The 22,739-nt window shown below is 49.6% G+C and overlaps 5 protein-coding genes across 5 annotated transcripts; 2 read left to right on the top strand and 3 right to left on the bottom strand.

Moving 5' to 3' along the window:
* Positions 1-42: 42 nt before the first annotated feature.
* Positions 43-1,045, bottom strand: BKA55DRAFT_512460 (small subunit of acetolactate synthase-domain-containing protein; the record flags this gene model as incomplete). The annotated part of the gene is made up of 2 exons (XM_046187808.1): positions 43-223; positions 288-1,045. 2 exons carry the CDS (start codon positions 1,043-1,045, stop codon positions 43-45), a joined length of 939 nt encoding a protein of 312 aa, XP_046049105.1.
* A 1,025-nt stretch (positions 1,046-2,070) lies between these two features.
* Positions 2,071-5,853, top strand: BKA55DRAFT_511318 (uncharacterized protein; the record flags this gene model as incomplete). Its single annotated transcript, XM_046187697.1, has 11 exons — positions 2,071-2,272; positions 2,353-2,606; positions 2,755-2,776; positions 2,828-2,880; positions 2,930-3,094; positions 3,149-3,357; positions 3,410-3,787; positions 3,845-4,046; positions 4,209-4,239; positions 4,807-4,891; positions 4,968-5,853. 11 exons carry the CDS (start codon positions 2,071-2,073, stop codon positions 5,851-5,853), a joined length of 2,487 nt encoding a protein of 828 aa, XP_046049104.1.
* A 5,689-nt stretch (positions 5,854-11,542) lies between these two features.
* Positions 11,543-15,173, top strand: BKA55DRAFT_511593 (AEX-3 domain-containing protein; the record flags this gene model as incomplete). The annotated part of the gene is made up of 3 exons (XM_046187724.1): positions 11,543-12,239; positions 12,322-14,661; positions 14,725-15,173. The coding sequence occupies 3 exons, from the start codon at positions 11,543-11,545 to the stop codon at positions 15,171-15,173; spliced, it is 3,486 nt and encodes a 1,161-aa protein (XP_046049103.1).
* Positions 15,174-15,927: 754 nt separating this feature from the next.
* BKA55DRAFT_727821 (uncharacterized protein) lies at positions 15,928-18,003 on the bottom strand (the record flags this gene model as incomplete). Its single annotated transcript, XM_046201164.1, has 3 exons — positions 15,928-16,472; positions 16,521-17,351; positions 17,502-18,003. 3 exons carry the CDS (start codon positions 18,001-18,003, stop codon positions 15,928-15,930), a joined length of 1,878 nt encoding a protein of 625 aa, XP_046049102.1.
* A 1,306-nt stretch (positions 18,004-19,309) lies between these two features.
* On the bottom strand, positions 19,310-21,808 carry BKA55DRAFT_567920 (uncharacterized protein). The gene is made up of 3 exons (XM_046192777.1): positions 21,501-21,808; positions 21,138-21,435; positions 19,310-21,073 (listed from the first exon to the last, which is right to left on the bottom strand). Exons 1-3 carry the CDS (start codon positions 21,558-21,560, stop codon positions 19,737-19,739), a joined length of 1,695 nt encoding a protein of 564 aa, XP_046049101.1. The 5' UTR covers positions 21,561-21,808; the 3' UTR covers positions 19,310-19,736.
* Positions 21,809-22,739: the final 931 nt, after the last annotated feature.

Below are 22,739 nucleotides of genomic sequence, written 5' to 3'. Positions count from 1 at the left end.
TGAAAACGCCATTGGGTCGGGCCACTAATTGAGATATCTGATTTAACCAGGAGGGAGCTGACTAGCATCGACAACCTCGTCTGCCTCCATGACAAGGGACTCCTGGTTACCTTCAGACAGAGGAGATCGGGGTAGAGCCATCAGACCTGTACGGGCAGACTCAAGAATGCCAAAGGGAGCAACAAGCTTGAGGAACGAGTCGATACGTGACTGCTTAGCGGAACTAGAACGACATGTCAGTATTGCGCATGATTGGGTAGATAAGAGGGAAGGGATAAGTAACATACATTTCAACAATGCAGCTGTTGGTGCTGATATCCAGGACCTTACCGCCGAACTGGTGGGCGAAGTAAGTGATCGACTTGAGATGCTCGTGCTTGTGTCGCAGAGCTTGACTGACGGCCAACTTGCTAGGGTGGAAGTCCTTGGCGGTATCGGAGATGCTACGTTCAATGGCCTCATGTGCATAGTCGACATCAGTCTCGCCAGCAGCAATCTCGCGGTGGTGGTGGAGGAGCTCCTCGAAGTACTCGGGACCAAGAATGTTGATCTTGGCAAGAAGAAGCTCGCGCTGGACAAGAGCTGCGTTGGTGTAGTCGAGGACGGCCCAGACAGGAACCAGATCCTCAAGCTGTCGGCGAGCCTGCTCAACAACGCCGTCTTGACCAGTGAGGACAATGGTCATGCGAGAGAGGTCGTCAACCTCAGTGTTACACACGACCAGAGAGTCAATGTTGAACCCGCGAGCAGCCAAAATACCGGAGACACGGGACAGAACACCAGGCTCGTTCTGGACCAGACAGTTGAGGATATGGCGCTTAGGGGGGGCGGTTGAAGGGACCGGGGTCTCGTAGAGAATGTTGGAGACGGCGGACTGGGCGGACCACGCAGGAGGATTGTCGCTCACGGGAAGGGGAGCAGAGCGACGGCGGAGGGCCTTGTAGGCGATGGCAGAGGTCGAGGAGGAGCTATATCGCACAGTGGCGACGCCCCTCGCGGAGGCGGCCCAGCGGAGGGACGAAGTCAAGGGCCGTAGAGAAGCCATCTTGCAGAGACAGGAGAACAGGAACAGTTCTCTGGCCAGAACAAGAAGGGTCTCAACACGGTAGAAATAGCAATTGGTTCGGGCGGAGGATGAGATGAAGGTGACTCAAAGCCGGAAGAGATAGGTCGAGGGAAATGCCGAAAAAATCGATGGGCCATTAATAGGCCGGTGACCGGAGGCTACAAAGAGACGGAAGCAGGTGTTTGCGCGGGGGCACGGATCAGCTCAGCAGGGGCTCCGCTGTAAGCTCCGAGTCTAGGTTATCAGGAGCTTGGGAGCTATGAAAATGAGTTTTGATGTCGAACCTACATATCACTGACAATGGCTTATGCCATATAAACGAATCAATGAGTCGGAAAGTGACTGCAGGGTTTGAATTGTTCCATAGGTAGGCATATAATTTGATGCATTACAGTAATTGACCCCAGTCCATGCCCATGACATTCCCCAGATCACTTACTTAAAACCATGCAGGGCTCAGCCAAGCCACGCCAACAAGCTAATTGTCCAATGAGGAAGCACTTGTTAATCACTAAGAAGGAAATCTACCAGAGGAATCGGAAAACCAGAGCACGTTACGAGGTATAGTCAACTTAGATAACTAATTTAAACACTCATAATATAATTAAACACTTATACTCTCCGTCGCCTTACGCACTCGCCTGCACTTTTACCCCATGTTGCCCATTTCTATATCTATTGCCCTAAGCTCTCCCCCATATTCACAACCGCCGGTTTCGGGTAGCACACTAGCCACCTGTGGCGGAAGGCTGAAAGAGGTACGTGCTTCATCAGAAGTCCATCAACCAGCCTTTCCAGGTTCTTTCCTTAGACCATCCAGCATTAACTCCACTCCAACACAGGCGCATTTCGGTTGCTATTTTTCACACCGGAATTGCATTAATAAATACCTATAGACCAGAATCGACAACTCGGTACCCTTTCTGCAACAGCTTTACTCCAGCGTGGCATAGCTCCAATCTACATCTCCAAATTCTCATTTCTATCTTCGAATCTCGTCGAGTATGGACGAAACTGAACGGCGAACGGTGAAGCGTTCGCGCTTCGACCAGACAGAGCCGGAACCTAAAAGGACATCGCGATTTGACCGTCGCTCTCGATCTCCTCCGTCGCGTCGCTCTGAGCCCGGTAGAGATCGTAGCCCCATTGCAAAAGATGCAACCCACGAGACAAGGAAGTCTCCAACCGATGCTGCCGCTGCCGCTGGTTTGTGCCCCTGTTCCATGCTTTTTTTCAAAGCCGTCGCTGCAGAGTTTGTCTGAACATGCCTCTGACATAATCTATAGCTGCCGCTGCGGCTCGCATAAACGCGCAGCTTCAAGCCCGTAAGGGAATCCAGCACGTCGATGTGCCTCCCATCAGGTCTGCTGATACCGAATCACCACCGCCGCGACCATCTTCGACACCGCAAAGCGCAAACAAGACAGCTCCGGCACTCGACGGAGAGATGTATGTTGCGGATGGCGACTACATCCAGGATATCGAAGTCAATGACCTAAGGAATCGCTACCTCCTCACCAAGGGGTCTACGCAGAAAATGGTAAATACTCCTGATTTAAAGCCCACTGATCTTCCCAGAAGCGCTCCTATAGATTATCTCTGCACTTGGATCGAGAATATCATGCTTACAGCTTGATAGCTCGCTTCAATACCCCCTTCGTTGCTCCTGCTGACTCCCATTTGATTAGATCAAAGACGAAACCGGCGCTGGTACGCAATGCTTTCATGCTTTTTTGTAGGATATAATATTGACTTAGCAAGATATTACTACCCGGGGCAGCTACTATCCCAACAAGAGTATGGCAACCGCCGCGGTAAGAAAGCAATTTAATCTCGGTTGAGTCTTACTCTAATCACTCATAGAATCCTCCGTTGTACCTTCACATCACAAGCACGAGCAAGTCTGGCTTGGAGGCCGCTGTCGCCAAGATCAACGAACTGATCCAACAGGAACTCCCTCAGCTTGTCGATGAAAGGCGTTTCCGCCGTCGAGATCAGGAGCAGGTTGAACGTGACGAGTTTGGTCGAGTAAGGTTCTTGTGATTTACGTGTGAAACAAGTATACTGACAGTCTTTGTGTAGCGTAAATGGCCCGAAGAGAAGATCCCTATCAGCCTGGAGCCCGTACATGGGTTCAATCTGCGTGCCCAGGTCGTTGGACATGGAGGTGCTTACGTAAAGCATATCCAGCAGGAGACAACTTGTCGCGTACAGATCAAGGGACGAGGTTCTGGGTATCTTGAGGCGGCCACTAACCAAGAGAGCGATGAAGACATGTTCCTCCACGTGACGTGAGTTGACGTGTCTGTTGCTTGGGGACATCTGTAACTAACATAAATGCAGCGGTCCTGACCCCAACATGGTTGCGAAAGCAAAGGAGCTTTGCGAGGACCTGATTGCCAATGTCAAGGAACAGTACGAAGAGTTCAAGAGCCGCCCACCGCGCTACGGCGGCGACCGCTATGGAGGTGACCGATACGGGGGCGATCGCTACAATGGTGGCGGTGACCGTAACCATTCCCACGGTGGCTCGCACGGAGCTTCTCATGGTTCATATAGTGGTTCTGGCTATGGTGGATACGGATCTAACTCGGGTGGTGCTTCAAACAGTCCAGCCCCTGCTGGTGTGAACAGTCCGACGACCGCTGCTGACTATGCCGCCCAGTACGCTCAGTACTACGGTGGCGCAGACCCTTATGCAGCCTATGGTGGTTATGCTAAGTAAGTAGATCTGGTCGTTAGAGATTCCTGCTTCATGATACTAACGATCTACTACAGCTATGTTGCCATGTACCAGCAATACTATGGAGCTCAGGCTCAGGCTCAAGCACAGGCTCCTGGCGCTGCTCCTGGGCAGTCAGCTTCACCTCCTCCGCCCCCAAGTGAAGCCGCTCCTCCTCCACCCCCGCCGCCCAGCTCGGCACCTCCCCCGCCTCCTCCTTCTGGATCCCCTCCTGGAACAGGCGGGAGTTACGGTTCGGTATGTGATATAGATGCCGAGATAATTAGCTCTCATTTTGCAAGATATCCCCCTCTGGGTAAATGCTAACATTTCGCAGGTTCCTCCTCCACCAGGACTTTGATTGGGTCACCCCTTACCTGAGGGGAGTCACAGAATTGCAGATTTTGAAAGAAAAACAAGTCACTGGATTTGGAATTCAATGGCTCTGTACGTGAACGCTCCAGTTTGCATTGCAGAAAGAAAGAGTGTTGATTCAGGTCTCGCATACGATTACGAGCTATTTGAGTAGGAACCTACATCGAACCGTCTTTGTATGGATGCGATCAAGAAATAGCAGTATTGCTTTCCAGTAGGTCGCAAAGTTGGTTTTTAGGAATGACATATTGCAGGTCGAAGTACATTACACTCGCAGTGAATAAGGTGATGTTTCCTAGGTATATTTACTATCTGACAGACCAGGGACACGGCGTTTCTAATGATATTAGCTTGTAAGACTTGTAGACACTACTATGGAGCGTAAGAATTATTCATCAGTTGTGATATCAGCATCTTTTTCGAGCTGATGAACTCGGACGACTCGCATATAGTTCGACATGATGTAAGGTACCTATGGCTGGGCGTGCCTGATGAGGGGCCATCCCCTTATCGATAAGAGAACAAACGTCCTTCCTTTGTCGCATCGCATGTAACATTGAAATCCATACATACCACCTACATACGACAACTAAATACACTCAAAAACATCACGATTGTGATACAGTGTAATAATTGCCCTAAGGAAACCATGGCAAGATGAGCCATCAGCGATATCCCTCCCACGATCCAGTCAAGGAGCCCCATTCTATCTCGCTCAAAGTGCTTCGGTGAGCTACTTAGCTATACGAGTCCAGGTCTATACAACTCCGAGCTTCACATAGCTAACGTACAGTCAACTTTAAGACTGTCGCGCCCATCGCTCGTAACTCAATACCCGATCGATCCTCCCTCCTCAGTCGGCGCATCCGTCAAGTCAGCCCCGATCCCGGCTTCGCTCGCTTACCACTCCGAAGCCGCCTTGAACCCATCTCCATTCCTTCTCGGTCCGGCCGTCAACCTTCCCGTATCGTTTGGTTCAGCATATGTCGGCGAGACGTTCAGCTGCACTCTTTGCGCGAACAATGACCTACCAATCGATGCTGCCAAGAAAATTCGCGATGTGCGCATCGAAGCAGAGATGAAGACGCCCGGTATGGGTGCTGTTCAGCGCCTTGAGCTTGGCCCTTCAAATGGTCAACCTGAAGTTGATCTTGAGTCTGGAGGTACCTTGCAGAGAGTGGTCTCGTTCGATCTTAAGGAGGAGGGTAATCACGTGCTTGCGGTAACAGTGAGCTACTACGAGGCGACAGAGACAAGTGGACGAACAAGAACTTTTCGCAAGCTGTACCAGTTTATCTGCAAAGCTTCACTCATCGTGCGCACCAAGGTGGGTCCTCTGAACTCCAACAACACTCAAGAACACGGGCGATGGGTGCTCGAGGCGCAGCTGGAGAACTGTAGCGAAGACGTGGTGCAGCTGGAGAAGGTGGTACTAGATACGGAGCCTGGGTTGCGGTATCGAGACTGCAACTGGGAGGCGAGCGGAAGCGAAAAGCCGGTGCTGCACCCGGGCGAAGTGGAGCAGGTTTGCTTCGTGGTCGCGGAGGACGGCACCGAGTCGGGTGTGGAGGTGACACTGGACGGGAGGATTATCTTTGGATCATTGGGAATTGGATGGAGAGGTGAGATGGGAAATAGAGGATATCTGGCTACTGGGAAGTTAGGCACGAGGCGAGCAGCAGCACGATGAAGAGAATCCCTCAAAACGACGAATAAACGATACCCATAGCACTCAGTTGAAAGGCGAGGACGCTGTGACGCCTCAACACGAAAGTTTGTGATGATGATCTTCGTTTGCTTGTGAGGCATTCTCATCTCCCAATCCACAAAGTTCGATGGTTTATGGATGTCCAGGGCCCAGGGCTGAATAGAGTTTCTCAAGTCGATCTCGCTTGTGAGCTGTGTCTTAAACCTTATCGTAAGGCTTTGAAACATACCAGATGCCAAGCAAGCATTTGTCTTAGACTTGGGAGCCAATTGTAAAGGCCACTTTTCATCACCGAGACATTCCGATTCTTGTTCCTATTACTAGTATTTCTGATTTGGGTGACTGACAGCAGGGGGCTTCACTATGTCAAACTGCTGATTACATCTTGCTATAACAGGAGCACGAAAAGGAGTCATTGAGGGGCCAGGATATGGACAGTATGTGACTATGTCATGATTGAACTCTCCATCGACTTCATAGCAAGGCCCATCCTCGTCGGGCAGCTCAGCGTGGGCTGCATAATTCAATGAGACGAAGCTGTGACAATTGTTGTAAGAATTTGGATATTGCAACTTGGTACAGGGGTTGAAAACTGTGTCATGCAAAACAAAACTAGTGATGGCAATGTCCGTAAGTGTTCCATGAGGGCGGGTTGACGAACGGTGTTTTGTATCCAGAGTTGGGTAATGATGAGCCAACATATTAAAATGTATCCTTATAATGCGGAAGATCATACTTAATTTTTCAGAAGCAAAGAACCCCCGGGGACCAGGATAAGGAGGCCGCGGCGATCAACCGGGGTGAGTGAATGTCAATCGAAACAACGCATCACACTAAGATCTATGATAGCCGCATTGTCTTACTTGCTATCGTAGAGGAAGGTCAATGGCCAGGTACGTAACACACGGTCCAACGTGGAGAGCGACCTGAAACAGACGACGCCGTCGAGGTGTAAGTGTTGTGGATGGGATGGCGGCATTAGTATGATTATGACGGCCATGCGCTTAGGCCTAGCTTGACTGTTCGGCACTTTACCTGACACTCATCGTACAGACTGATGAAGGGGCGAGTGCTCCAAGAGATGAACAAGGACGAAGCAACGCCTATCCTGTGAGCTTGACAGTTCCAGAACCTAATCGGTGCCCCCTTGGTGTCAGGTCCCGGTGCATAGGAGAGCTGAAAGTCCGAGCGAACAGTCTAAAGAAGCATAAGTCTTGCTGTAACTCTGTGAATACTAATCAGGAAAATTTAGCTCAGCTCGCGTGGAACCATGACGATAAGGTGCTTGAAGCGAATTGCGATGTAAAATCATTCAGTTCGTCAGATATGACTACGTATATTATTTGATAAGGTGAGTTGTCATGTGTCAGAAGATCGGGTTTGTATTAGATTCAGCTCATGAATTGCTCAAGATAGCAATGGACCAGGCCACTGCAATACATATGATCAGCTTGAACTGGCACGATGACATTCGTGCTCTTAAATTTACACGAGTCCTCTGAATTTGGCAAATATCCAAGTTTAGATTCCCTGAGAGTGGCTGGACAGTGTCTGAAAGTCATTTCGAGGGCTTGCCGAGTCAGGAGAAAAGTCCCAGGGCTGAGTATGCCCCCCCAGTCCAAGTTTGTTCATCTTGATTCTGTTTCTTTTTTGATTTCCTGTCTTGTCGATGGAGACCTGAATAAGGCTCTTGGATTGGCCAACGCGGGCCCCATGTATACAAACAAAGATGGAGTGCAGAGTGGATGTCGGATGTTTAAAGCGTGTCTGCTTCGCGTATTAGTGTGTTTACTACGGAGGTCGTCTATCACTGCCAATGCTCCGTACCTGCATCACAACGTGGCTCGTGCTTTCGTATTCCATGAGATCCGTCAAGGGCACATTTGTCTTTTGGTCCTGACTTTGGCCTAGGAGGCTTTTTTTGGTCACTGCCCCTGGACTATTGACGCTGGTGCCAAATTTGGCAACGCCTCAAAAGTCAATTATTGGGCCCATAATTAAACAATCGTTGGTAACTATGACTGGGTTTGAGTCTTTGGATAGTCATGCAAAAGAAGAAGAAAGGGGGGTTGAAAGAGAGATTCGTGTTTGATTGAGCTGGAGTTGAAAGAAGATTAAGGAAGCACGTCGTTCAACAAGACTTGAATATCGTCCAATCACGACCTTGTCTTAAGGACGGCGTCAAATTCTGTAAATGGCAGAGTCGTCCATTTCCATCAACAAGATCTACAGGGTTTTGTCAATTTTGGGATTCAAGACGGGCGACCATCAGCGTCTCACCTGCCTCCCTTGTACAACTCGACTGTCGATCGGAAGGCACGATGCCAGGGCAAGCCTTGGTACCTTATCTACTGTACGTTGGGATCGTAAGGTACAATCAAAGCAACCTAAGAGCAAGTTGAAAAATGTACCATTTACTTGCATTGTTTTTCAGCTTCCATTGCAGTAAAGATTGTGGAGAGACGCTAACTATCAGAGACGCCGTCAGGCCGCTTCTGAACTACACCCACGCATTATAACGTCAACAAGGTCCGATTAAGTCGAATGGAGACGCAACTGACGTAGGCGGCCCAATAATGCCTGCCCTGCATCATGAAAGAAAGAAGAAGAAAAGAAAAGCCCTCAGCGACATCTCAAAGTAGTCGGTTGACGACTCAGAAATTGAATAAGAATCACAACACGAACAAACAAAAAGAAGTAAAGAAAGACCAAAGATGCCTCGAGTCCCCACCAAACACGATCTTGGTATCGTTGGTACCCCCTCCACAGATTGTCCCCACGAGAACGGTGAGGACGGGATGACCATATGCAAGGTCGGTAAACCGTAAGGACAAGACGCTACACTCATAACAGACGGCAACGACTCCAATCGGGGTTTTCTTCTATCCTCACTTATTTTGGGCTTGATGGTTTCACATCCTTCCCCCTTCCATTATACCTTAATTTATCACGATGTGTTCCAGAGAATAGGCACAAAGCACTTTATCCAACACCCGCAACCCGTGGCTGGCTTCGGCCAGGGCGATATAAATGGGGGATCTCACATTTCACTGGGGACTGAACACAGACCCAGACAGACTCTGTCTCACGCTCTTCGCCGGGCCACTCGCGCCGCTCAGGAACATACATAGTAACTTAGGTGTGTGTACTGCACCCGTAGAGGATCCGTCATTTCAGAGCGGCAACACATCAGGCTGTTGCTGCGCTGGAAGTTCGGTTTGGCTGATATCAGGCACAAAGGGGGAGATCATAGAATAGGACAACTCATCAGACGCCATCGGTGATAAGTGCCGTTTTCCACCTGGCCACTGCATCAAGCATGCATCTGGGTGAAGCATGTTGATGCAGACGGATACAGCATCCCGCATACATACGCAGGCACGCCCACAGATACGTACAGATAATTGACGCCTCATATCGTATGCAGTGTTGCACCCGCAGCGTGGCCGCCCCGTCGGGACCGTTACCTTTGCGATAAAATTTTTTTAATAAGTCGACGTCTCTTGTTTCCTTTGTATGTCCAGAAGGTAGACCTGAACCCATGGCCGATGGTAGATAAGCACTCCAACCAACATCAATCACTTGGAGGATGTTGGCTCACTCAGCTAATGTGGCACCCCAATCCTTAGCTGATGGAGCAAAGACGGCGACTAAGTGGGTATTGTTATGGGGACGGGAGGGACACCCATGAAGCCTGCCTCCTGGAGGTCAGGGGATAAGACCTGACACTAACTAGCGATTGCTGGCCTGCAGCATGATCGTGGAGCATACCACACGCGCAACTTTACAGGTACACTGTACCGCAAGCAGAGTTGAACGAGCGGTGGGGGGTGAAGACCGCATATCCATATCCGAATCATACTTGACGAACCATGGTGCGGGCTTCGAATAGAGGACAACGGAGGGGAGAGGGCATCAGTGAACAAGTCCATTATGGCCCGTGGATCCGCTGGCGCCGAGGTTTTCATCCAGTGCTCGCCCTGAAACCCCTGAGGCTGAAGGGTTGCCGGAAGAGAAAGAGACAAAGCCGAGTTGAACAGAGCACACAATCCACGTACCTGTACTGAGCGTATTGTACTGTATCTGGATACGTGGATGGCTAACCGTTGATGGGTGCATCCATCGAATAGCAGCGCTTGGAAAAAGCGGCGGCGTGCGCCTCAAGATCGACGGCTTGCTTGCTTGCGGAATCGGTCAATTTCCTTAGCACACCAAAAGCCAGATCAGCCAGCTGTCAGGTACCTTGCAGCAGAAGTGCGTGTGGTAGATTTTGTTGTTTGTTTGGCTTGAGCAATTGTGAAGTGCCTTGAAAGGTCAGATAATACATTTTGGTTGCTGGCTCGAAGGGAGCACATAGTCTGTTAACAGCGGTGGATTTTGTTGCTCCCTCACTCACTCACTCACTCACCTGCATGATCCATACAATGCATGTATGTAATAACCCTTGTCGTCCCAGCCCCGGTTTGTGTGATATGCTACTATGCTGCACAGAGTAGAAACCTTGTAGTGAATGTCTGCAGTTCAAATGGAAGCCAGCGGTGAGCATCATAATAGCAACTAAGAGGAATGGATGGATGGTAGAAAGTCGTCACGCTTCCAGCGGTTGAATACCAGGCGTACTTCTCAGTGGCCCCCTAAAAAGAGGTCCCCTACCACACTGCAACCCCACGGCTTTAGGCGTACGGAGTGTGTGGCAGCCCCTACGAGAGCTAGACAGCCATCCCGGAAAACCCCTGGACAGGTGCCCACCAAAGGAAGCTGCAGTTCGTTCTTCTCCAATTCTTTCGTGAATAGAAAGATTTGGGACCTGGACCCTAAATTCATCAATCCATTCACTCACTAAAAGGAGCCTCCTCCAGATTTTTAGCTTGCGTCGACACCCCTAGTCTGATCAATATTCTATGCTCCATCGCTGTCTTTGGTCTGAAAAAACGAGGTATCTGATACTAACGTTCACAAGTACCTGTACTTCATCCACGTTCCTCGTTAGACAACCCAATACGGTACCTAAAAGTTACTGTATGAGCACAGATCGACACTGAATCCTCGTTCTTTCTCCTGGGTTGTGCCATTTTCTCATCTCATCCTTCTACTCTCTATCACGGCCTTTTTCCTTTCTTCTCTTTCACTTTCTTCTTGACCATTTGGGTTCGGTGGCTTTCTGGAGTTCTTGCATCTCCTTTATCTCCTCCGTTAGGTTTTTAGCTGGCTCGTCCATCCACTTTAAACTAACTTTTGGCTCCCGTTACGTGCAACCAGGAGCGGCTCTGGGCGACTGGCTCATCGCTGCTATACACATACAGCATTGCTGCGCTTCCTCGAGCGCATCATCTGTACTTACCACATTTCGAGCCTATTGTTGGTTCAGATTCGGCCTCGAAAAGCAACGGCCTTCACTTGGTCGTGAGTCGTCCACAGCTGAACTTACCGTTATCGCTGTCTTCGTACTCGCCTGATAAAAAGGCCCTGGTACTGGTCCTATCGTTCATGACCTAACTGAAACCCCAGCAACCCGGCCTGATTTTGTCTTGTCGATCGCCCACCTCTTCAAATCAAAACCACGGCAAGTCAAGCAGAATACACTGACAACTGACTCGATTGCTTTTATCTACGACCCTTCATTCGCTGAAGTATCGCCCGTTTGTGGCCCAAACACCACGATTGACATGTCATGGAGAACTCATCGACCCCTCTCGCCGATTATTTCTGGATCGCCGGCGTAGAGTCGGTGTCCTACCACGATCCCAACTCCCAATCCGTCCCCGTTGTTGTTCCCGTCGAGTCTACCATTGTTGAGGATGGCGAGTCTGAGGATGAAGACACAAACGGCGACCAACCAAAAGCAAAAGCACGACACTCACGCCAGGGCTCCGCCAACCGTCTCTCTCGGATATCTCTCACCGACCGTTTCTCCATACATACTCTCGACGAAACAGACGGCAATACCAAAAGCAACCGCAGCAGCGCCACCATTCGTGCTATAAACCCCCCTAATTTTAACAATACCAACAGCAATGGTAACGGCAATGGCAACAGCAGCATCAATGGCCAAAATGTCGGCCCCAGTGGCATCCTTGGCGAAGGCTCCATGCTAATGGGCGACTTCGATTTTGATAAGGCTCTGGTCAAATTTGCCGCTGAGAGAGAGGTATTTCTCGAGGACCTGACCTTCAGTGCGGGCGCAAAAGTGCAAGCTCGAGCACCAATGGTGAATCCTCGGGCAGAGAGGATCAAGGCAGAGGAAAGCGACAGCGGCAGACTGAGTCCTCTCAGGAGTATTAAAGGTAGCATCCGCCGCAAGATGAGCTTTAGGGATATGAACAGCGTGCGCAAGCAACCCAGCAACAGGATCAGCACAAGTCGCGCAGGTTGGTCTTCACCATGTTCTGAGGTTTGGTCTTATCAAACTATCAGGCAAATGCAGAGACGTTCGCTAACTTATAATCATAGCCTCGATCCGAACTACAAGACGACTTAGCAATTACAACTCCGTAATTCCACCCCCCGAACCCCTTAACACCGACCCCGATATGCATCCTCTCAAACGACGCTTTGAACCGGTCCTTCTTGACCGATATCCTTCTCAGGAGGCTACAGATGAGATTTCTCGACGTGGAAAATTTCCTGACTATGTGCCCATGTTTGCTTTTCCCAACGACATTCAGATTGTTTCGTCCGATGACCGACCTCGATCTACATGGCATGGGTTTACTATGACTTCGGATGATAACTCCAAGCTTTACGGTATAACTATTATCATCTGGACTGCTCTCAATGCCGAGGTGGCAGAGGAAGTGGAAAAGAAGTGCGAACAATGGCGCCAGAGTCACATGTCCGAAGAAGAGCGAGAGCTGGCAGCTAGCTTGGGAGTTCGCTTGGCTGGTGAACGTACCCATCTGTCACAGCTCCTCGCAAAACTCCCTACAATCCCATCAGGCTCTCCAGCACGAGAGAGGCTCGAAGATGAAATCAGCACTGTGGAAGAAAAGATCACCCTCATGACGGACATGCTTAGGCCCCTGAGACATGGGGCCGCGTCTAAAATCGAGGGTCTCACTGCCGGCGAGAGCGGACTCTGGACGCCTCGTGCATATGGTATCTTGGGCCGAGACGCAGCTAATATGTCCTTCTGGAAAGAATGGCTCAAGGCTATCGTTACCCCCATGACAGATGGGGGTGTCCTAAGAATTCCCCCAAGCTCACCTAGCGTGGGACGCTGGCAACCTCTTGAGCGTTATGTCGTAAACCTATGCACCGAGGCATTCAATCCCCTAGGATCGAAGACTCAGGTTGAACTGGGGGTGCGCGAATTGCGACTTTATGCTCGTAAGGAGGCAGACAATGAAATTCCTGGTTCGCGATCCATCGATCTCTACGCTCTCTTTCGTTGCTTGTCACTCGAGAATATTGTCGCTCTGTTCGAGTACGCTATGGCCGAATCCCGAATCATCTTCCTCTCCTCTCACACCAGCATGTTGCACCTCGCCTGCCATGCACTAGCAAACCTGCTATACCCCCTGAAATGGTCGAGTATCTTCATTCCCGTCCTCCCCGCGCGACTCTTGTCGGCTCTCGAAGCGCCTTGCCCATATATCGTCGGCATTGAGCGACGCTACGACAGAATCGAACTCCCCGAGGACGATTATGTGCTCGTTGACTTGGACAAGGATACTATTGATGCTACCTCACAACCTGTTCGACTTCCTCGTCAGGCCCGAAGGAAACTCATGTCTCTTTTGCAAGTCGCCGCACCTCACAAGCTTCGATATGGAGTCACAACTGGACCACCTCCTTATGCCATGGAATCATTCCCCTACGACGCCTTCTCTACTGAGAATGCCGCGCTTTTCAGATCCGCAACGACCAAGAGCACTCTAGGCAAATGGGTGTCTCAAAGCTCCTCGGGCTTTGGCGAGCCAGACCCGCCAAATGAGGTCCTGCCACCATTGTTCAATGCTTTCGCTTCGGCAAAGGTGGACAACGGCAAATCGGACAGACCCAGCACAAGCAAGTCTGGTAAGACCAGTCCTCAGTCGTCTGTATCCCCTGTTTCAATAAACTTCCCGCCAATGCCTTCCACGCCAGTTTCTCGCAGCGACTCTGGCTTTGCTTTGGCAGCGACTCTTCGAGAGAAACGCTCTGGACATTTTGGCGAAGAAAAGATGCGACGCAGCTCCTCCTTTGGCATCGATAAGCACCCGCCATATCACAAGCCAAACCTCCCCTTCCTCAACGGCCATCAAGCAAACCTGTCGATCTCAGCTATCTCAGTGGACTCTCAAAACTCCGTTGTTGGTGGTGGTGGTGGTGGTGGTGGTGGATATGGAAATGGATATGCGCCTTCGACCTACGCACAGTCAACGCTTGCGGCATCAACCATTATGCCCAGTATGCAGATCCAGCCTGTCCGAAACACAGAGACAACCGTTTGGGTCGAAGGCCATTGTTTCAACTGGATCCCCAAGGACAACATTTCGATCTGCAATATTTGCAATGACCACGCCGAGGGAGATGGCATCTACAAGTGCACAGGCTGCAAGATCTTCTCCCACGGCAGATGCCTCGGCCATGCTTCGCTTGTCTGCCCCGAGGCATTCCACCCTGACCGTATCCGAGCAGCATTTGTTCGCTGCCTTGCAAGTCTGTTGTATACGTACCGCAAGTACCTTGGACGGCCTTCGAAGCAGCAAAAAGCCAGCGGCCAGCTGTATGCCTTTGATATGGATGGTTTTATCAAAAGTCTCCCGCATGATCAGCACGACTATGCTACTATGATGCGGGAAACACAGTGTAAGTTTTGGCCACACCTCCTTAACGCTTGAACGGTCTGAATACTAACTCCAAACTCAAAAGGCTTCAACGAGTTTATCCACGACCGAGAGATGCAGCCAGCCAATAACGCCTCGATTCGTGTATTCGACGAGATCATCATGGCTAAGAAGGCCCGAGGCCGCTCCGGGTTGTCGACGGGTCTTTCCCGCCTTTCCACCATCCGGGCATCTCATGGCGCCTCTACTTACGGTGGCTATGCCCCTCCTCGCGGCAGCTCCAACAGCAAGATCCCTGCTTGGCTCGGTGACACGTCCGATCATATCTGGCGGACTGCATCAGTGCCGCTGCCCAAGGGTAACTTCCCAGGGGAGTATCGAACAGTCGTGACGAGAACTCCTGCACGTCTCGATAGATCTCTAATGCGGGAGCCTCGTTCTATTCAAGGCATGCCTCGTGTAGAAGGGCGAGGTACTCGCGGGCTCATTCGAAAGCAAGTTCCTAGCATGCTTGGCACAACCCCTCCAACGTGAGGATGAAATTCCGATGAACCAATTACTTACATGAGTGGCTTCTCATGCAAGTAATTGTGCGATGACTACGAAACACGAATCATCCTCGCCTTGGGCAAGCAAGAAGATGTTCAATTACAAGCCAGAAAAGCAAAATGAGGAGGGTTTAATATGTACGATACCACGTTTTGTAATAATCTAGGTGGGGAAGAGAAATGATATACAACTCGAGGGCCAAGAAGTTCTAGACGAATAGAGCATGGAGGAGCCGAGGCCTTCAAGGGTGGAGCTGTCAGATCTTAGTAGATAGGCACGCACAGTTCAAAATGAGCAGAAGGCGGAGCGAAAGGAGGAAGAGAGGGCATTACATCTCGTCTATAATAGACAAGTATTTGGATCCCCAATCTGCTCAATATGGCTGGATGCTTAGGTTCGTCATTTCTCAACTAGAGCATGCAGACGTACATATACATAGTAGTTGTCGTTAGCATACGCATCAGCATAAGGGACAGGAGTACTGCACTTTGCCAAGGCTTTGGGATTGGGGGAGTTAAGAGGTTACGAGATTCATACAAAGAAAATCGTTGATAACTGCCCTTTCCCTATGGGAATGCGAGTCTAAAGTGCACTTTGGTGTTAATCTTACATATAAACCTTGCTTCTGCAATCTTGTCGGGGTGCCACTAGCAAAGATACTCTCATCCTGTCCAGTCCTGCCTAATATGTTGCCGACACTTTTCTCGTTCTAAGTGGTCCTGCGCAGCTTCTCCGCTTTCTAGGCGTTCAGGTCCAGGTCCTCCCAGTGAATATCCTTGAGAATTTTCCCAACCAGGGTGGAATAACGCAAATGTCCGTTCACAAGGTTGCTAACATCGTGGTTCTCGACACCATCTGCTCCCTGGATTCGTTGCAGGCCTGCCACGCCGAAGTGAATGTTGGAGGTACGATACAAAAATCCTAAAAGATAGTCGCTTTCTGAATAGACGTTGATTAGCCGACCAGACACAACACTCTTGAGGGTTAACCAAACCCGGCTCTCTGAGGGAGCGGGTGTGCCCATCAAGACGACGGAATCGATGAGGCCGAACTGACGCCTCTCAGCAAGAATCATCAAACAAACGTAGATAGCTCGGGCTGCCAAGCTGAACCCAATAAGGGATACAGGACGGTCTCCCTGAATCTTGCTGCGCATTACAGCGTCGGCAAGCACCGCTCCAGCTTTCTCGGCGCGGACCATGCCCATGCTCCAGGGGTTGTCGATAATCTTGCTCACTTTCATGAGCTCGGTTGGCCAGGTGGCTTCGATAAGGCTTTTGAAAACTATTATATTTTAGTTTTTCTCTCTAATCTTGTTAATTTTTAACATACTTGTTCGCGAAGATATGGCTTTCTGGGCAGCGGTCCAGGCTGAGCTTTTCACAACTGTCTCGAGGGCAGTACCTATGTTGGCAAGGACGTTCATTTCCCATCGCAGGACATAAACCTCCCCATTATCTCCAAGAATCTTCCAAGGGCCAATGAGATTATACTTGTCTGTTACCCAACCGTTCATAGCAATCACCAAGCGTAATCGTCGGCAGCTGGCTGGGATAGCTTTTGCGTCAACATAATCCCCTTGAAGGCCTCCGCGGGTCGGAACAAGCCCAAAGTCTTGGATCTCTCGGGAAAACGACTCAATCAATTTCTCAGTGGGTCTTGCCATATAGATCCCAAGCATTGAGCCAGTAGAAGGGCCGTTATCTGCCATAGGTCCCAAGAGCCCAGCAGCGTTTGGAAGTCGTAGTCCCAGCCCGCCATGAGGAGTTCCGATACCTACGGCAATAAGCTGTGTTCCAAGTCGGAAGGGGCCAGTCATAGCAGCAATTCGTGCCTTCGATTTCAGGACAGGCTTATTCTCATCTTGGTTCGGCTCAGATGCTTGCTCAATGGCTGCATCAACTGCAAGTTGACTGAAACCCTCTGCGATACGCTTCTCTTCCTCATGAAGCACCTTCAAGGGGAGGTTCAGGGATGAGGTCAGGTTCAGAAGAGTCATACGAGCATATGCAGTATACTCCTGAAGTGAGATAAGAATCAAAAGCGAAATGTGCAGCAATAGTTTGCGCTTATCGAGTGGCAAAGTCCAGAGGGAAGTCGGAATAGGGGGAAAACGTCGAGATAGTTCGCGATCAACGTGATTAGAAGGGGTGCGGGGAGTACCTTGTTGATATTAGCTTTGAATACACTTATATGACTTCAACGGGGAAAGAAAAAAACATCGAAGACCTTGTCTTGACTTACCAGTTGCCAGTGTTAGACCTCCGATGCCTCCACGACCACCCCCTCTCCCTCCACGAGCCACGCGTCCACCTCGTGCAGCTCGCGCAGTGCCACGTCCACGACTACGGCTGTTAGATTGAGAACCGTTTGACTCCATGACACTTATATCGCGAAGACGCTGCAGAAAGATTGACTGCCATTTTCGGAAGAAGATAAGAGCCTCTTTCTTAAGCTCCCTCAACTGAGGTGTGATGTTCTCCGAGCTGTCCTTATCGGGGGACTGGCTTGTATCGACGCTCTTCTGTGACACCTTTGTTACAGGTTTGCACATAGAAGGAGTTCGAGGTTTCACATTCTCTTTTCCATTCGTCTTGAGTGACAAAGCCAGCCAGTGGTGATGGCCGATATCGCCTAAGTCTCCCAGAGTAGGTGTGACAGGCGGAGAATCAAATATGACGCTGATGTCGTTGTGAAGCTTCTCTGTGATTGCAGTGATAAGAGTGGTGAGATCGTTTTTCTCGGCAATGGAGAGAATGCCAGTCAGGTCAACTGGCCGGCGAGGGACTGGACTTCCTCGTCCACCTCGAGCCATGACTTCGGTGTTTAGTGTTCTTGATAGCTAAGACTGAGCTGCTTGGTTAAGATAGATCTCTGGTGATCCTGGCTGATGCAAATCTCGAATGGTCTTCTTATTTTCTGTAGAGGTAAGGGTCGTAATAGTATGAGTGCTTTGAGTGTCGAGGGATGATTAAGTTGCGATGGGCTGTGCTCTGGATTTCAGTGAAGGGCGCAGACGATACCATCGCACGATGAATACCTGGTATTTGGTTCCGTTTTAGACCGAAATGTTTCTCGTACTGGGCATCTCATTCATGGAAAGCGTATAGTCAGTCAAACAGAAGTCGTAAACAAGTGGCCGGCTCGATGCAGTTGGTATGGCAAAGTCAAACGAACAATTAAAGAGAGCGAAGAACAACACTATAAACAGTCGGTGGTAAAGAAGAAAGTGAAGTTACAAACAGAGAATGGTCGGATGAGAATAGAAGGCAGACACAAAGAAGAAGGGAAGGCAGCATGCCAAGCGGAAGGGGAGATACAGATGCAGTCGCGTGGTTTCCGCAGTAGAATCCTTGCTTTGCATGTTTATAACGCGAATTCAACGAGGAAGAGGTGAATGGAAGAAGTTATGAAAGAAAATAAAATATCAAGGAAAGTGGGAAGGGAGGTGACGAGGTGACGAAGTCAAGAAGGCAGGAGTGAATGCGGTGCACCTTCAGGATGATGCTTCACCAGCGACTTTGACAGTGTCGCCAGCTGGCAGCGGAATGTTACTGGCCGCTGCCAGTGCCAGCTCGATTAACCACTATCTATATACCACCATTGCCTCAAAAAGCTCGCCTACCTACCTAGGTACCCAGCTCCTGCAGACGGGGGGGGGGGGGGGGGGGGGGCAAACGCGGGTGCAGCAGTGTCACAATGTACGATGTGTATGGAGTCATTCGCCTCACTGCGTGCACCTACTACTCTAGTACCTATATGTGTATTTATTGGTAGACAGTAAGGTATGGATCCGGATCGCTTCAGTTCGGTTGCGTGCATCATATAGCTGCGTGGTACTGGTCAGGTCGGTGAAACTCGACACCTTTTATGCTTCGATTATTACTGCCATCTTCTATCCCATAACAGTTCATTTTATTCTGAGTTCACCTTCAGATTTTTCATCAGAACTATCACCGCGCAACAAAAGACACTTTTGTCTTTGGATGAAAGGGGCTGCAACTCCGCAACGTTGTGTTACTTGCAACCCGGAAGGAGGTTGTTCAGTATTGGGCTGTCAATCGATAAGAAAATGTCTGAGTGAGAGACATGATCGACCTTAACTTTCGTTAAACTAAGAGTGCGAATATATATTATATATAAATGTGGGCGTTTTGGATTTGGCTCCAAGTCAATATTGTAACTATCAAGTATTCCCGCCACACTTTCACTCAATCGAGCATTTCAACATAATCAAGCTACTGGCCGTGACGCAAAACCTTCGGCTTCACTACCCGGTGTATCGTGGCTAATCGATGTACAAATCAGAGGGTTGTGTTACCGTATCTCGGTCGAGCCATCGGTGAGCATGAAGCGGACCGCGTGATAGCTGCAAAATCGATCCGATACAACTGGAGACTCTGTGCAAGAATAGCACGTCTCTTCCCTTTTGACGCCTGCCAAAGCTTTAATAGTACGAGTGGCAAAAGTATAGAAGTATAGAAACAAAGAACAGACCATACTTCTGGCAGGAAAGGATCATGGTCAAGGTACACGGCACACTGCATATTAACATCCTTCCATTTCATGATATCTCTGATGCGCCGACACAGCGAACAAAGGAATAGAATGGCCACAAAGAGGACATATTTCATTGTCCCCCGTGTCCCAATCATTGCCCTCTTTGTCTTCACCGTCGCCTTCTGACACTGTTTGTGTAATTTCCTCGCTCTGTGTAACATGCTGCTCTTCTATCACTTGAAAGGGCTTCAGCACTTCATCTTGACGTCTAAACATGACAGATATGTCCCTGCCTGCTCCTGTCTTGTCATCCGCTGCACCAACTACCATGTTTGCCACGCAGATATTGAGCATCTGTAGATTCCACCGCTGTCCCTTTTCTGGGGACAGACGCCGTAGCAGTGGCAACAGAGCTTCACTGACGAGCCGCTCCGCAATATGAGCTATGTCATCTTTGGAAGCAAAGATAAAATTTGGTAAAGGCCCCGATCGAGAGATGCGACTGTAATTCTGGCCTTGCGCTGAGTGCAGATACGCCCATGTCCTGAGCGATAGTCGCAAGGTCTTTGGTCGGGCGATCCATTTTTGTGCCCCTGGAGTGTCTGCCCCATCATCGGTTACGAGAAGATCTGTTCTCATTCTTCGAATGAGTGAGCATGATAGCTTGTGTAGCTCTTCTGTTATGTGTGCCAGAGTGTCTAAGCCCTTATAGGTATCTTCGATACTAATCTGGCTTGGCACATCGCTGGCTTCCTTAACCTCAGTTGCATCGACTCCATGTAGTAAACCCCAGATTCGTACACCTACCCCTTTCTCTAACCCAGGCCCTGTAAATAGCTTTTCTATTGCTCCGGGCGAGATGTCAGGGTGGAGGCGCACATCGGCAACTATCACAGGATTGTCACTCAACTCTGGGATTTCGGATACACCTTTACTCATGTCAGCACCAGCATGGGTACCCAGTACCTGAACAGTCTTGAACCCTAGACCAGGAATTCTTCGCAATTTATGGGCGTCTACGAAGGCGATCACCTCGTCTTCGGCAATGGCCAGTAGTGTCGTTTGATTTCGAGGCTTATTCTTGCTGCCGACAAGTTTGCTGAGCATCTTGTTAGTTGAGATCCCACAAGTGGATGTAAAGCCATGTTTTTCTTCCACCTGTCGTCGTAAGAACTGGGCAAAATGTGATCCCAATATGAGGCGCATATAGGCTGGATTGTTTAGGTCGGGGGTGGAGGAGGCTAAGCCTTCAACACAGCCAGCAATGCTCGTCACATCGCATTGAAATCCTCGTTCGGGATCACTTTTGGAAAGGCAAAAGAAAGAATCTTCCAAGCATGCTCGGTTGAGGCAGGATAAGTTGTATTCGATGATATCCGTTACATCTGCGAGAACATAGCAGTCTTAGTCAACACCATAATTTGTTTACGATGCGAGATGATGACATACCCATGAACACCTCATCAAATCCCAAACGTTCGGCCTTATGATTCCACGAAAAGGTTTTAAAGAGGTTAAATAGGATTTTGCTCATGTCACGGAAGGGCGTAAGGTCTTCGCCGTCGACAAGGACAAGCTCCGGGCACAGTCTTTTCGCTTCAGAGACGGACATGAGCTTTGTGAGACCACGAGCCCGAGCATTGTAGTTGCAGGTCGCTAGACAATTCTTTTGCTTGACGCCCAATGGCAATTTCTTGAGCTTTGGGTCCTTGTTCTCAAAGACCTGTGCATAGAAACAGTCGTAGTCCTGTACAGTTCAGCCAGTTAGCAACGGCCAAGGTTATCAGTTGCAGCTGGGTGGCTGGAACGCACGAATTGCAAGATAATTCGAGCGTCATTCCTTTTAGGTCTCTTCTTGCTCGGCGGCTCCATCCTTGATTATGGCTGCCAACCTAAAGGATGAAGGATTGGGGAACATGGGCTTAAGTTTCATGTGCGAGTGGGCGAATGGCGCTTGTCGAGAGTTACAGGTAACTGAGCATTCGTGCCTTGCGCAAAAGGCCAATTTGAATCCACGATGCTGTTAATTCAAATAATGAAGCTGCGTGTAAAGAGCCAGCACATCTGGGCATAAAATCTCTGGGGACGCACTATCAGTTCAGGTGAGCGCTCATTCACGGTGCCTGTGACTTATTGGTGTCGCCCTCTAAGGCCGCTGTGCCTGAGGCGTCAATGCGTCCGTACCCCCATTTCTATGGATGTGACTTACACCACGCCCGTGCATCAACAAGTTGTCTGTATCATCAAACAACGATTGGTTTTCTTGATAAAATGAATCACGTTGAATTTAATCGCCCGAGGAACAAACAGGTCTTTTTTTTTTTTCTCCCCCGAACCTGATCCAGTGCAGAATAGGCGCGGTGTCTATAATTTCGTTTCAGACGACTCTCGCTCTCGACACATGATACCCTCATGTTCGTCTCCGCAGCTGAGCCAAGGATTCTGCTCCATCCGTTCCCATAAAGTGGTGAGGATAAATTTCCAAAGGATGACGTTAAAAGAAATACAGATGCAGTGCCCATTATGTGACATGCCCGATGCTATGTGAGTCATTCTCCTACTGCAAACACCAACACCTCATCCCTGCTTTTGACGAGTGGATAGCCGATAGACTTGGTGCTCGGCTGGATAATAGTCGCACTCTCGCAGGAGAAATCAGCATCTAGTCTTAACTGCTTCCGATCCTTCTCAACTCAGGCGAGTCTGACTCTAGTTCCCCGCTTTGATCCTTGTCCGGACGAACATTACTACGCAGTTTCGACCATCCACAGTTGCGCTGTAGCCGCCCAAGTATGTACTAGATTTGCAAAAAGAAGGTTGTCTGGCACCCAATGGCGTCAACTCTGGGCTTTGAAAGACCTGCATTGGGGCGAGCCATCCTTACCGCACTTGTTATTCATTGCTGGACTTTGGTTATTGTCAACAATCACTCTTCTCCTCACATTGTTATTGTTTGTTTCAAGACTGTCAGCGCCTTTGTGTCAGCCCTAAACAAGCGCAATTTCAACAAAGATGGTCGAAGCTTCGGAAACAAGGGCAAGCCTTGTCAAA

The sequence above is a fragment of the Fusarium redolens genome, assembly GCF_020744475.1.
Source record: "Fusarium redolens strain MPI-CAGE-AT-0023 chromosome Unknown BKA55scaffold_8, whole genome shotgun sequence".
Lineage (NCBI taxonomy): Eukaryota > Fungi > Ascomycota > Sordariomycetes > Hypocreales > Nectriaceae > Fusarium > Fusarium redolens.
The sequence above is the reverse complement of the archived record's forward strand: the minus strand, read 5'-3'. Positions and strand labels throughout refer to the sequence as shown.

What these genes read in the sequence shown, in the direction of transcription:
- BKA55DRAFT_567920 (XM_046192777.1), bottom strand. Translation starts at nt 21,560, where the DNA reads ATGGAGCCGCCGAGCAAGAAGAGACCTAAAAGGAATGACGCTCGAATT. An exon ending in CTCGAATTATCTTGCAATTC is followed by an intron (nt 21,436 to 21,500) that starts GTGCGTTCCAGC and finishes TGAACTGTACAG; the next exon opens with GACTACGACTGTTTCTATGC. An exon ending in ATTTGATGAGGTGTTCATGG is followed by an intron (nt 21,074 to 21,137) that starts GTATGTCATCAT and finishes ATGTTCTCGCAG; the next exon opens with ATGTAACGGATATCATCGAA.